Below are 12,736 nucleotides of genomic sequence, written 5' to 3'. Positions count from 1 at the left end.
CCAACAAAACCCCCCTCCAACAAAACCCCCCTCCAACAAAACCCCCCTCCACCTCACGAATCAAAAGCACAACCAAACAAAACCAATGATGTACAACAGCAACACAACAACAAGTCACAAGAGTAAATCGCAACAAAATCAGCAGCAACGGCAACAAGGTAGCGCAAGGAATAAAAAAAATCCGGGAAAAGGGAAAGACGAAAGCAAAGAGAGACAAATCAACACTATTAGACGCAAATTAAACGGGCAAAAACTTCAGCTGTAATTTTTAAAAAGCCCAGTCAGACAGACAAAGACATGTTGTAACACAACAACATTAGCAGCAGCAGCAGCAGCAGCAGCAGCAGCAGCAACATCAAAAACTACGACAGCTACAACTACAATAACTACATAAATATTAACAACAACAACAACAATTACAGCAACGTCAGCGACTATTACAATAACAATATTAATAAAACACCAAAAACAACTTTGCAAACCTCAGCCCTCTAACATGTTAGGATTCTTTAGGAAGAACTACAAACAAGTCAACTTTACCCAGATGTGTTTTTCCCCGTGTCGTCCATTTCTCAGGGAGACTCACAGCGCCAGATCTCAATCGTTCTAGTTGCCGGTGCTGTACTATGGACAGACTTACGTTGACTAAAGAATGCATAATGAAACAACTTTGTGCACACATTTTTATCCCCCTCACTGATTCTCCCCCCAGCCAATCATGATCACGAAGTCAACACCGTCCAATGAAATTCCGTTTTGCGTCAAGTCTAAAATCAACTTCTCAAAAAGATGACAAATACACACGACAATGTTTTTTAAATTCTATTTTGGAAATCATATAAAACCCATATGCTTATAAAATCAGTCACCGGACAATGATTTTGCCACGGCTCTAAGTGCATTATGATTTTTTCCTTGCCAGAAACATGTCAGTGTTGAGATTGATTATGTTTCAACCTCCCCGCCCCCCACAACGATACTCCAATCGCACCCACCCCTAACGACACTCAACAGCGATTAGATTATCTATGTCTGGGGCATAGCAGTTTGGGGCATACACAGAAGACATGAGTTTGATTTCCGAGGGGAAAAGGGAGGAGAACATGATATCTCTGTCTTTCTGCAAGGACGCTGTATCTCTCTTCGCCTGGGCTTATCCCTCACAAGGAGGGTCGAAGCCCACCTCCTAAATGAGCTCAATTGTGTCGATGGAGTTTATCCCCCGTCGAAAACCATTGCAAGAAAAATGATTACCCGTTTTTCACTCTGTTGTACAAACCTTAACAGTAGTCTAACGCACACAAAAACGGATCTGAACCCCGAGTCAGCTAATCAAAAATCGAACGTCTTACTTTCGTAGCTCAATAAATAGATAGATAGAAAGTGGATAGATAATGCATACATTAAAAGATGGATAAATAGATGGCTAGATTTATAAATGAACAGAAAGAGATATAGATATTAAGGAAGAGAGAGAGAGAGAGAGAGAGAGAGAGAGAGAGAGAGAGAGAGAAGGAGAGGGATCAGCCTCAACAAAGCCGCTGCAGACACTACAATATTCCAGTTAACCTGACAAACATGACGTTGTGAGTTCAAAAATACAAAAACAACTTGGTGTGCTGGGGTCAAAATATTTTAATGTATGTTTTTGTCTCACAGCCACAAGCATAATGCTCATATAGTAAAAAAAAAATTAAAAAGTATAAAAAAAGAAAGAAAGAAAAAAAAAGAAAGAAAGAAATTTGTTACGAGTATAATCAATTGAGAACTCAACACACCAATTTACTTTTTTTCTGACACAGTTGGACAGCAATAACAAGAAAGTCTAATACACTCACATAAGCAGAACAAATTAAAGCAGGACATGACTCCTTCACAGCACCCTTTTTTTTAATTTCTAAAAAGTTAATTCCTCCAGAAGTCAAGGTTCAAGTTTGCAAATACGAGTAGTAGTTTACTCTTACCAACTAGACGAAGTGAGTTTGTTAATCAGTATAAGAGCAAAACGCATGTCCATTCCATAGTATGCAAATAGCTTGACCACTACACGGTCGCTGTTGGTGTGTCAACGAATGGACAACTAACCAAAAAAAACCCACAGAAAAATACTTGCGCCGCACTGTTTTGTTTTACTTTTTTTAATTCTCTTTTTCTTTTTTTGTGTGAAGATGGAAGCACTTTTGATCCCTATCGGGACTGAATGAGTTCGGGGAACAATTAATTATGAAAGACAGCAATGGCAACATGACTTAATACCTAGAAATAAAGTAACAGGAAAACAAGAACAGCTAACCAACAATAAAATGTATTGACAAAGGGTGCATTATAGATATAACATATAACATTATTACATTTGATTGGTCAAACAGGTATCCTAATGGGATGCTAGCACTAGTGGCAATGAGTGACTGACGCATGCCACTATCAGAGCGGGTAGGATTGCACTTGAACGTTTTGACCACTTCCTGCCCACAGGTCAGGTGGCTCATGATCCCAACACGTACGCCCCCCCCCCCCTCTTTAAAAAATTCTTCCTCACCCCTCCTCTAAAATCCCCTATATGGGACGGAAATTGTTTATGACGACTTTTTTAATGGCTCTCTTTCGATTTCTTGGTCAGGTTTTGCTATATTAGTGATTTTTAAATTATTATTATATTAGTGATTTTCTCCAAATTCAGTTCTCCACTGCGGTGATCTTGAAGACCCACACCCACTGGCAAGGCATTTTGCTCACAGCGATAGGAGGAACGGAGATGTCCAGCCCTCTGGGACTACGAGCATGGTAGTTGAACAAGGTCGGATACCCTAGAAGAGATACCTTGGTAGCAGAGGATACTTGAGGTAAATCAAGGCTGAGAGTCTCCGTGTCTGGCCAGTAGAAGACAAACGCGTACAGGGACGTGCCACTGGCATCTGTTTTCTTTGTGTACCTAAAAAGGGAGAAGGTAAGATAAACATGAGATTTAGAAACATAAAGTGGCAGTGTGTGTTATCGTTAAAAATGTAAAGGGCATTAATAGTAGACCTATAACTATTAAATGCTATTTCTAAACAGAGACATACGTGCAAACTGTGCCGTTAAATTTGAATACATACGCTTACTGACTTTCTATTTCGTTCGATGTGAAAATAAAGTTAGAGAGCAAATATACAAGAGTAAAATAAGCGAGCAAATGCCTCATTTGAGGATTTCAGTATTCAAGGATCTCTGTGGAGAACTGATGTGAACGCGGCAAATACATCCTCCTCTTTTCACAAAATACCTGGATACCTGGACGTGTCAGCTGTTGCTCAGGGGTTAACGACTAGTTACCCATCAATGTTTATGGTCGCTAGCGGCCATTTTACACTTTATCAAACTTACACCAGTCTACGCCTTGATATTATCGGTCCACAATGCTCACCGCTCATTACTCACCATACACCTTTGGTCACAGTCTCATTCTGGTAAGTCCAAGGTCTGGAAGCATAGACACCCTCGCCGTTGACCTTGAGCCAGGACCCCATCTGAAGAAGTCGCTCCTCAAATATCGGAGAAATTTGGCCATGTTTTGGAGGTCCAACATTCATCAGCATGTTGCCTCCGCAGCTGAAAAAAAGATAGATTAAAACCAAAGGTCATCTTACAGTCTGTATAAACTAAGTCAAAACTGGAGATTCACGCGTTTTCACAGGGTCCCGTCCCCTAAAAAAAATAATGAATAGGAAGTTAATTTTTTTTAAATTAAGAAATCCCAATTTCATCTTAATCTTCCTTGAAACAGACGGTGAGGTAGCCTAAAAGACACTAAAAACTGTCTTTACTTACCTTAGCTGAGAAAAGATCGAATAAAACCAAATACCAATGTACAGTTTTGTCTAAACCAGGTCAAACCTGGAGATTTAGGCAACTTAATAACCCCCCCCCCCCGGCCGCCAAACCCAACCGCACCCCAACCGTTCCAAATTACCATCTCAGTGTCCAGGCGACCTACGTCACATGTTCATTAATTCAACCTACCTGATAGTAATAACAAATGTCTGCAGCAGTTCCTCTATGCTCAGATAATCGGCCAATGGAGCATTTCGTCTATAACCCCACGATCTTTTGTCGATGGTCATCGCGTTCTCCCATTTATGTTTCTGAAGGACACCTGTAGGTATAGCAATACTTATTTAAATGGTATTTCTAAGATACGAGCTATGTATAGTGCGGTCAAAAATTCGTAACGCAACTTATTGTCAAATATCTCTTGAACTATAAAGCATAAAGCTCTCCAGCTTTTGCACACAGACTTGTATCAATCTGTCTTAACAAATCAATATTTTGGTAAACACGTGTTAGCTCTATTCTAAAAGTTCCGTTAAAATACCCAGCTTCTAGATCTATAGACTTATTAAGCTTAACAGCTGGGAAAACATCACTTTTAAAAGCAAGTCCGTCATTTTTTTTTCCAGTCGTGAGATTATGTTTATTGAACTAGATCTATGTTTTGAGAACCTCTAGTGAAAAAAAGTGTGCACTATAAATGAAAAGGTGAGCTGTGACATAGGCTATTATTATGCATACGCAAATCGTGTTTGAGAAGCGGGAAGAGCTGTGAACAATTCCATTTTCCGCGTGACGGAGATTTATAGCATTTCCTATAAAATTATGAAGAAAAGATTTTTAATCTAACCTCAATTGTCGCGGGAAAAAAAATGTGATATAGCTAAGACAAGTTAATACAAACCGCTGTGAAAAGTTTTGGTGATATTGATTCAACGGTTACAAAGATGTTTGACTTGCGCAAAGGTTTGTTTTAATTTAAAGTGAGCAAGAGCAGCGTACATATCAGACTCACTCTCTCGCCTAGGTACATTGTATCTGATGGCAAGATAAAGACAAGACGATCAGTTGTGCCACGAGTTTTTAACCGCGCTATAGTAACATTGCATGCCTGGTATTCAGACTATGTACCCCAAGACCATCACAAATACATTATGAATGAACACGGACACGGACAATGAAACATACGTATGCGGTGGGTGAGGAAGAGGGGGGGGTGAGAGAAGAAAACAGAATGGAGGTGGAGAACGAGAGAGAGAGAGAGAGAGAGAGAGAGAGAGAGAGAGAGAGAGAGAGAGAGAGAGAGAGAGAGAGAGCGATTGAGCGAGTGTGTGTGAGAGAGAGGCACAGAAAAGACAGTTAGGGAGAGAGAGAGAGAGAGAGAGAGAGAGAGAGAGAGAGAGAGAGAGAGAGAGAGTGGTAGAGAGTTATCGAGAAAGAGAGAGGGAGAGAGACAGACAGACAGACAGACAGACAGACAGACAGACAGACAGACAGACAGACAGACAGACAGACAGACAGACAGGCAGACAGACAGAGTCAGAGACAGAGACAGAGAGAAAGACCGACACAGGGAGATAGAGAGACAGGGGGAGAGAGTCAGAGAGAGAGAGAGAAAGAGAGGGGGGGGGGTCATTTCATATTTGTATTTTTGTTGGGGGGTTCATTTGTTTTGGGTTCGTTTCTTTCTTTTTTTATATATAAATATTGTAAAATGTCTTGTCGACTAACTTAGACTTACATAGTTTAGAAATGTAAAATTATTACAAAAGTCATTATTTCAGGTATTTTTAACACCGTAGCGGTGTGCATTTTGATGCATGGATGCATGTCATATGTAACAGATGAAGATCTAAGCAGTCTTCCTGGCCACAGCTTCGAAGTTTGCGTCGTTGGGCGGATGACAACTATAGACCATCATACTGGTCTGGTTGCTAGTGCATGAGGCAATGACCGAGTTTTGTGTTCTTGGCCAAGGCTGTTAAACCATTAGTTATTTGGAACTGCAAGGCTCTGGTAGCACCTCTAGGCAGTCTGCCCTTCAATATGGATGGCGTCCTGGCAAACCCTTGCATCTATATATTAATCTGATCGTCTTTTCTTTATTTTGCTTTCAGATACAATGTACTTGAGCGAGAGAGTGATTCTGATGTTTGCACTGCTCTTTCTCACTTTAAACAAACCTTTGCGCAAGTCAAACATCTGCTTTTATCCATCCTTCCCCTTTTTGTCGTCTATCCCCATCAAATTCCTTCGGATATGGGTGAGTACGTTGGTAGCAGGCTAGCACAGGCTGGGAGCTTTAGCACAAACCTGCGAGTAAGGTAGCCATAGGTTTTGGTGGTTTCATTACCGAGTTGAGGCGTAGGTATGATACGACAGCACCCGTGGTATATGAGCAGCCTTTTCAGAACAGCACTGCTCACCTCACAAGGGAAATGGGCTCTAAAAGATTCCCTAAAGAAAGCTCACCTTATCTACTCCGACTGATTCATCGCGATCAGTAAGGATGCAGTCGAAACAATAAAAGAAAGCAATCATTGCAATGGAGCTCAGCCGCTATGACCTCGATATCGTTGCTCTCAGTGAAACTAGCTTTTCTGATTAGGGACAGTTGAAGGAGCGAAGTGGAGGCTATAATTTCTTTTTAAATGGAAAGGTTCTTGTAGAGAAAGTTTGCCGCATCTAAAAATGGCTACAAGGACACCCTAAAAATGTCCTTGAATGACTTCAATATAAACACTCCAATATGGGATAGCAAGCTCCTGACAGACCCAGCTGGAGAGCTGCTGTCACAGTGAGCAGCAAATCATATGAGGCTTAACAAATAAGACATGATGAAACTAATAAAGAAGCTCGCAAGCTGCGGACATCCATAAGTGGAAGTGGACCTATCAAATATTTTAAAATGTGGCAAACTTTATTCTGACAGAATTGGTTTCATCTGCCACAGCAGAAGTCACAAGTCGTTTTAACCATAAATTCCTCTAACTCTTCTATTTCGCTGGAGAAATATTCTCTACAGCGGATGTATTGGTCACCGTCAGAATTGATGGACGGGCTATAATATCATTAGTATTAGTTTACCAACTCACCTGGGTTGTAGCGGTCTCCGCATGTGTAGTACCCTCCGTGTGTACAGTTAGCGCCAATTCCCCATCTGTCGTTTACAATAACTGTGTCCTTAACAGGGCTGAGAAACAAAAAAAGTATTTCTTGAATTAAATACAAAAATCTTGAAACGGCAAATGGCATGATATGGTTTAATAAAACACGGTGCGGTGTGGTATGGTACGGTATGGTATGGTATGGTATGGTATGGTATGGTATGGTATGGTATGGTATGGTATGGTATGGTATGGTATGGTATGGTATAGTATGGTATGATATGATATGCTGTGTCTGTTTCCGAAGAGTAGAACGAGAAACTAAAGACTATACGCATTTAAATAGTAGGATTTTTTTTCGTCTTTTTCTGACTATTGTCTTCTGCTACGAAGGCTAGCATCATAACGACTGTTTCAAAGACACAAGAAAAGCATAGTGTTTGGTATATCCATGTGCAGTACTAGAAGTAGAGACATTATATTGTGATTACCACAGGTGTTGTTATTTTGGTGTCTTTTTTAAGGAGATTCTTAATTATTGTACTCGAAAAGAGGACTTCAAGCCTATTTTCTGTATTTCATTTCATTTTCTATTATCTTTTTGGACGAGAAAAGATCACTGACAGAGGCAATGAGCTCTTCTTGATAAAAAAAAAGTGTAGCACTTTTTTTTATTACTTTCTGCAACAGATTCATCATCATTCGCTGTCCTATTAAAACGTTCATTGTCCATACTATTTCTCTCATCAAAAGGACCTGCAGGTGGAAGAAGTCCATGGTTCTCGTCCAGGGCCGCTGGTTTCAACGCTGATCGACAGTCACCAATCTTACATTCAAAATATTCGAATGCAAGTTCGATTTTATTTGTCCGCTTCTTGCCTTTACCGTTTGCCTACTGCTACTAACGTCGAAGCTGCGACCGTGAAGAATGTTTGGATCTCCATCTGTTACATATGACATACATCATAGTGCACACTGCTGCAGTGGAGAACAGCGAGGACCACTGAAGTGGTACACTGAAATCCTCAAGCATGCGACCGTTAAAGCTATGAGAGCTTCATCCGTCCCGACCGCTAATACCAACTAGGTATGCGCCCCCTGATGTCATGCTAAAACACCAGTCCATACAACGGGTAGTACTTGGTTACATGTCACCAGTAACAGGGATTTTCTCTCACCTGACAGAGACAGTAACAAACACAAAAAGAAGGAGATATAAGAACGATAGATGTTGGAAAGTAACGAAGGAGCAAGCCACACCAGAGCACTTGCAAACCATCCACTCCGTTTGCCAATTATATAACTACCCATACTGCAGTTACACTCCGTATGTGAATAGAGGAGGCCCATTCTACCTGTAGGTGTAGAGCCAAGCCAAGAAGTCCAAAGACTTCCAGTACTCAACTGGAGCTTCCCAGTCCCCATCAGAAAAGAAGATCTCAGGCTTGTAGGTCTCCACAATCTCATACATTTCAGGCATTGTCTTTAGCTGAAAAAAAGTTATATCTTCACTTGTGGTTTTCAAATGCATAATCCTCACAAGCGGGGATATTTTATTTTCAATTTTATAAAGAGCAACCCATATTTATTTCCAACAGGTCAAAAACTCAAAGAAATGAAGGCAAAAAAACAAAAGCATTCCCTCAAACATGCACACAATGACACTCACCGAAGATCCAAATTATTTAAGTTAATAATATAGTTACCAAAAAGTTACCCAAAATGCACACACAAATCGATTTGGGAACTCACATTGACAAAATCTTGCGTCTTAAATCCAGACTCCTTATCCTTCAGATACAAAGGGTGGAGCCACTCATACAGAACGTGATACAGGCCAAACTTCAGATCAGTCCTACTCCGCGTAGCATTCATGAGCTCACCTGAAAAAAATACAAGCTCTCTGATTTGGGGGCTATAAAAAATATCAGCCCTTATTTTCTCGTTAATGAGATTAGCAGTTAGGCAAGGCTGTGTTATATCCTCAGGCCTCTTCAGTGAACGTAAAGGGTGAAATGGTGAAATGGTATACGTTTAATGCCGCTATCAACACTATAAGGTTATTTAGGAGGCGGGGCCTCCGAGTTTAACGTCCATCTCCGAAACGAAAGAGCCACATGGGAAATGTTTGTAAAGTGCCTTTTCCAAGGACACAACGTCGGTCGAACCCCCGAACCTGCAATCTCACGACTCGGGTCCGATAGCTTAACAGTTCTAGAGTACCGACGGCATTAACGTAAGAAGTCATATCTTTAAATGTAAAGAAACCAAACCGTAGGATGGTATCTTTTTTTAAAAACCCAGTAAATTCCATTTGTAATCACATAACCGAATGTGAAACGATCAAACAAGTTAAAGCATTTCAAATATCTAGTACTATATACCAAAAGTACTACTGAAATAGCACGAAGAATTGCAATAGCAATAAGACATTTTCAATCAAATGAGATCAAGCCTGAAAAATAGAAAAACTACGACGACAGCGAAATACGAGTTTTGAAAGTCCGTGTTTGGTTAACGGCTGTGAATGCTTGGCAATTACCAAAGACAATGACAAGGAAATTGAAGTAACAGTATAGAAATTCAGGGGCTACTAAAATGTGGGCGTGCACAATTAAGCTATAGCAGGTTGAAGATAGTCAAGGGCATAGTAAATGGACGGTAGGATCTTTGGGTTGGTGAAGGAGGACCTTAAGCTTTTGTTTTCATTTTTTTACTTGTCACTTTGATTTCTAGAACTACATGTAAATATGTTTGTTAGTTGAACATCAATTTCTTTATCCTGCATTGGAACTAAACACTCAATTAATAATTTTCACTACTCCACTACAAAACCATTCAAAGGCACAACTCATTGGACGGTGACTAAACTAAAGTATGTCACGTTCACCTCCCTCAGGTTCACGGTTACAGCATCACTTAAAATAGTGGCAAGACAATGAACCAATCACAATTCACTTAAACACTCTGCTGGATCGCTCCATGGTTCACGTAATTTTGGCATAGAATAGTGTACAATCTATAGCGTTTATTTTTGACTGCCTACTGTGGGCTATGTTTCGTGGGTGCACATTTGAGATGCGCCGTCTTGATAATATAAATGTACCGTCAAACTCGCTTCGAGTGTCGTCATCGGTTGGGTTATCTCAAAGAGCGATTTATAGGTCAGGTTGTCACTGCTGAATGTCCTATTATGTTTAGTTAAAGCGTGTGGACTTAAGCATGGCATAGTAGATGTTTTACGTCGCTATTGACGGCGTCCGCGATGTAATATTTGGCTAGTGTTTCTTTCTGGCTTCTTTTATTTCATGTTTGTGGGTACTTTTCGTAATAAATCATAAAAAAATTTTGGGCGGCACTGCACAACTATGCTCTATGGACGAACCGCGTTTGAGAAATATGTCTTCTTATGAGACTGTTGAGCTTTTCGTGGAAGGAAAAGAAATCAAACGGGCACGGTAGTGCTTAAAGAAGACCCAGTGGAGTGCTCACAAATAAAAACAAAAAGAGAAACATAAAGTGTCTGGGACACTTCAATTGACACAAAAGCCCTGAACATCTTGTTGTGATCCGGAAATCTTCCTTAGGAAAAACGGAAGGAAAGACAGGCAGGCAAAGACAATAAACAACTTACTCTGAGAACTTGAACCAATGAGTGATGGGGAGATAACTCCACATTATATTTTTATAGCATCAGTGTAGAGAAATGAGTAGCAAACCATGATTGCGATGTCTGATTCAGATCTGACACACTCATAAAAGGGTCTTACCAACAATATCTCTTTTAGGTCCAACGGCCATTGAATTCCAGCTGAAGGAATATTTGGACGGCCAGTTAGTGAAACCTTCACAGTGTTTGCTCACGAAGACCACGTACCTTGAAGGAAAAGATTTTAACGTTTATTAGGTGACGTTCATGTATCAATGTGAAAGAGTTGCACATATCAAAAAGTCTGAATCAAAATATTGGATTTTTCTCTTAACTGTTACTTCTTTCTACGACATTTCTCAAACTACAGTAAAAAGCCTACTGGTATGAGAAAACTACTTTCATTAATTATATTTATGTTGAATCATTTTATTCAATTTATTGAATTCAAGATAAATTAGAAGGCAACACAGATCCAGTTTCCTTTGAAGTGGTGTTACATTATTGAATTTTATTTTATTGTACATGCTATACAAGGGTGGATCAGAAAGTTGTAGAAGGTGCTATTCAGCGGGTTAAGTATTTTACTTCAGTCACAAAGCAATACGTATAATTTATATGTAAATGTCTACTTTCGAATCAAATACTTGCGTTTCATTCTGATGTGATGTTACTCTTCATTATTTTATGACATTATAAACAAAAGATTCTTTGCGCTCTTGTGGAAACAAGATCAGATCAGATAAGATAAGACTTTATAGGAAATTTTTCTTGGCAGTACGGGATCGTAAAAAACACAGATCTATAAGAGCATCGTCGCCGCTGAGAGCGCCGGAAGATCGAGTTTTAAAAAAAGAAATATTTTTCAATATCTAAATCTAAATGCACTGTTAACATAGTGATTCGTTAAAACTGATTCATGAAAATTTGCGTAATGTTTGTGAAGAATGTGCTTATTCACAGAGCAAAATTTGTCGTAGGGTAATAGAATTTAGTGAGAGGAGAGATACAGTTTTGGATGACTCATGTTCTGGTCTCCAAAATTACTTTGTGAACGAGATAACCGTTGATGTTCTCGGGCACCATTTTCCGCAAGATTCCTATACCTTTTCACGTAACTTAATTACTTGTCTGGATTTTGGTTTGGGTCTGTATAAAATACCATTTCTGTGCATGTCCGTTGGGTACCCATATTTACTAACTGAGGAACTGAACATTGATAAGGTTATAAAATATGCCACTGGGTTGCCCACAATGATTGTACCCCATGGATCTAAACGACTTACAAGACATTGTCACAGGAGACAAACATGGATTTCAGTGTGTGTGTGTGTGTGTGTGTGTGTGTGTGTGTGTGTGTGTGTGTGTGTATATGTGTGTGTGTGTGTGTGTGTGTGTGTGTGTTTGTGGAAGTGGGGTGTTGAAATTCCATCAAAATGGCTGAATCGATGGTAGATCAACGAGAAAGGAGACAGACCTGTTATTTTGTGTCCAGAATTTGTCATTAGAAAAAAGCTTTTCGTTGTTTTGTTTTTCAAATGCAGTGGTCCTCTTGTGCGTGGTAATATCATTTCACTTAATACTACTTTGACTTTTTCTTACGAGGTACAAAACAATGTTGCCCAGGTTGAAAAATTTCGTTAATGGGTAGATATCAAAGATCACAGCTTCTCGCACAATGCTCCTACCCGAAAATGCCGCTCCCCTTAAATCAAAAGCCACAACTCATTGCATACAATTAAGAGCAATCGATCAAAGTTTTGCCCTATCGACCCAGCAGTTGGGACATAGCCCTTTGTAATGTCTGTTTTTTTTTCATATTCTGAAAGATAAGCTTTCTGGACGTAAGTTTGAACCACTCACGACCGAGCAAAAGTTGTCAATTCAGAGCTGGGAAGCATATTGGAGACTGACTATCCTTTCAGGAGTGGCTGTGGAGGCTGGAAACCCGCGCACAACTTGAAAAGAAATATTTCGAAAGACTGGTCCCTAGCATGAACCCTTTTTTTTGCGTTTTAGATAATTCATGACTTCTATTATATTTTTTATCTACACTCATTAGAGGCTTAACCCAAGTGTAAGCACGGTAATGAATATAAGTGTTTTAAAATTCTTTTATATACTCACTTTGCGCCAGCTTTTTCAAACATGTCTGCCCATTGGTTTGCGT

General features: G+C 39.8%; 1 protein-coding gene across 1 annotated transcript in view; it reads right to left on the bottom strand.

The window, feature by feature from the left end:
- Positions 1 to 1,968: 1,968 nt before the first annotated feature.
- LOC101851657 (alpha-L-fucosidase-like) overlaps positions 1,969 to 12,736 on the bottom strand; it is an 11,096-nt gene continuing 328 nt past the window's right edge. The window contains exons 1-8 of the mRNA XM_005102686.2: positions 12,694 to 12,736; positions 10,688 to 10,794; positions 8,670 to 8,800; positions 8,273 to 8,406; positions 6,906 to 7,003; positions 4,003 to 4,135; positions 3,421 to 3,591; positions 1,969 to 2,932 (exon numbers count right to left, since the gene is read on the bottom strand). The exon at positions 12,694 to 12,736 is cut by the window's right edge and continues 328 nt beyond it. Of these exons, the coding sequence (XP_005102743.1) occupies positions 2,677 to 2,932; positions 3,421 to 3,591; positions 4,003 to 4,135; positions 6,906 to 7,003; positions 8,273 to 8,406; positions 8,670 to 8,800; positions 10,688 to 10,794; positions 12,694 to 12,736 (1,073 nt within the window). The 3' untranslated portion in view covers positions 1,969 to 2,676. The remainder of the gene's footprint in view (positions 2,933 to 3,420; positions 3,592 to 4,002; positions 4,136 to 6,905; positions 7,004 to 8,272; positions 8,407 to 8,669; positions 8,801 to 10,687; positions 10,795 to 12,693) is intronic.

This window comes from Aplysia californica, unplaced genomic scaffold, assembly GCF_000002075.1.
Source record: "Aplysia californica isolate F4 #8 unplaced genomic scaffold, AplCal3.0 scaffold00334, whole genome shotgun sequence".
Classification (NCBI taxonomy): Eukaryota; Metazoa; Mollusca; class Gastropoda; order Aplysiida; family Aplysiidae; genus Aplysia; species Aplysia californica.
Note: the sequence above shows the minus strand (reverse complement) of the source record. Positions and strands in the feature narration are given on the sequence as shown.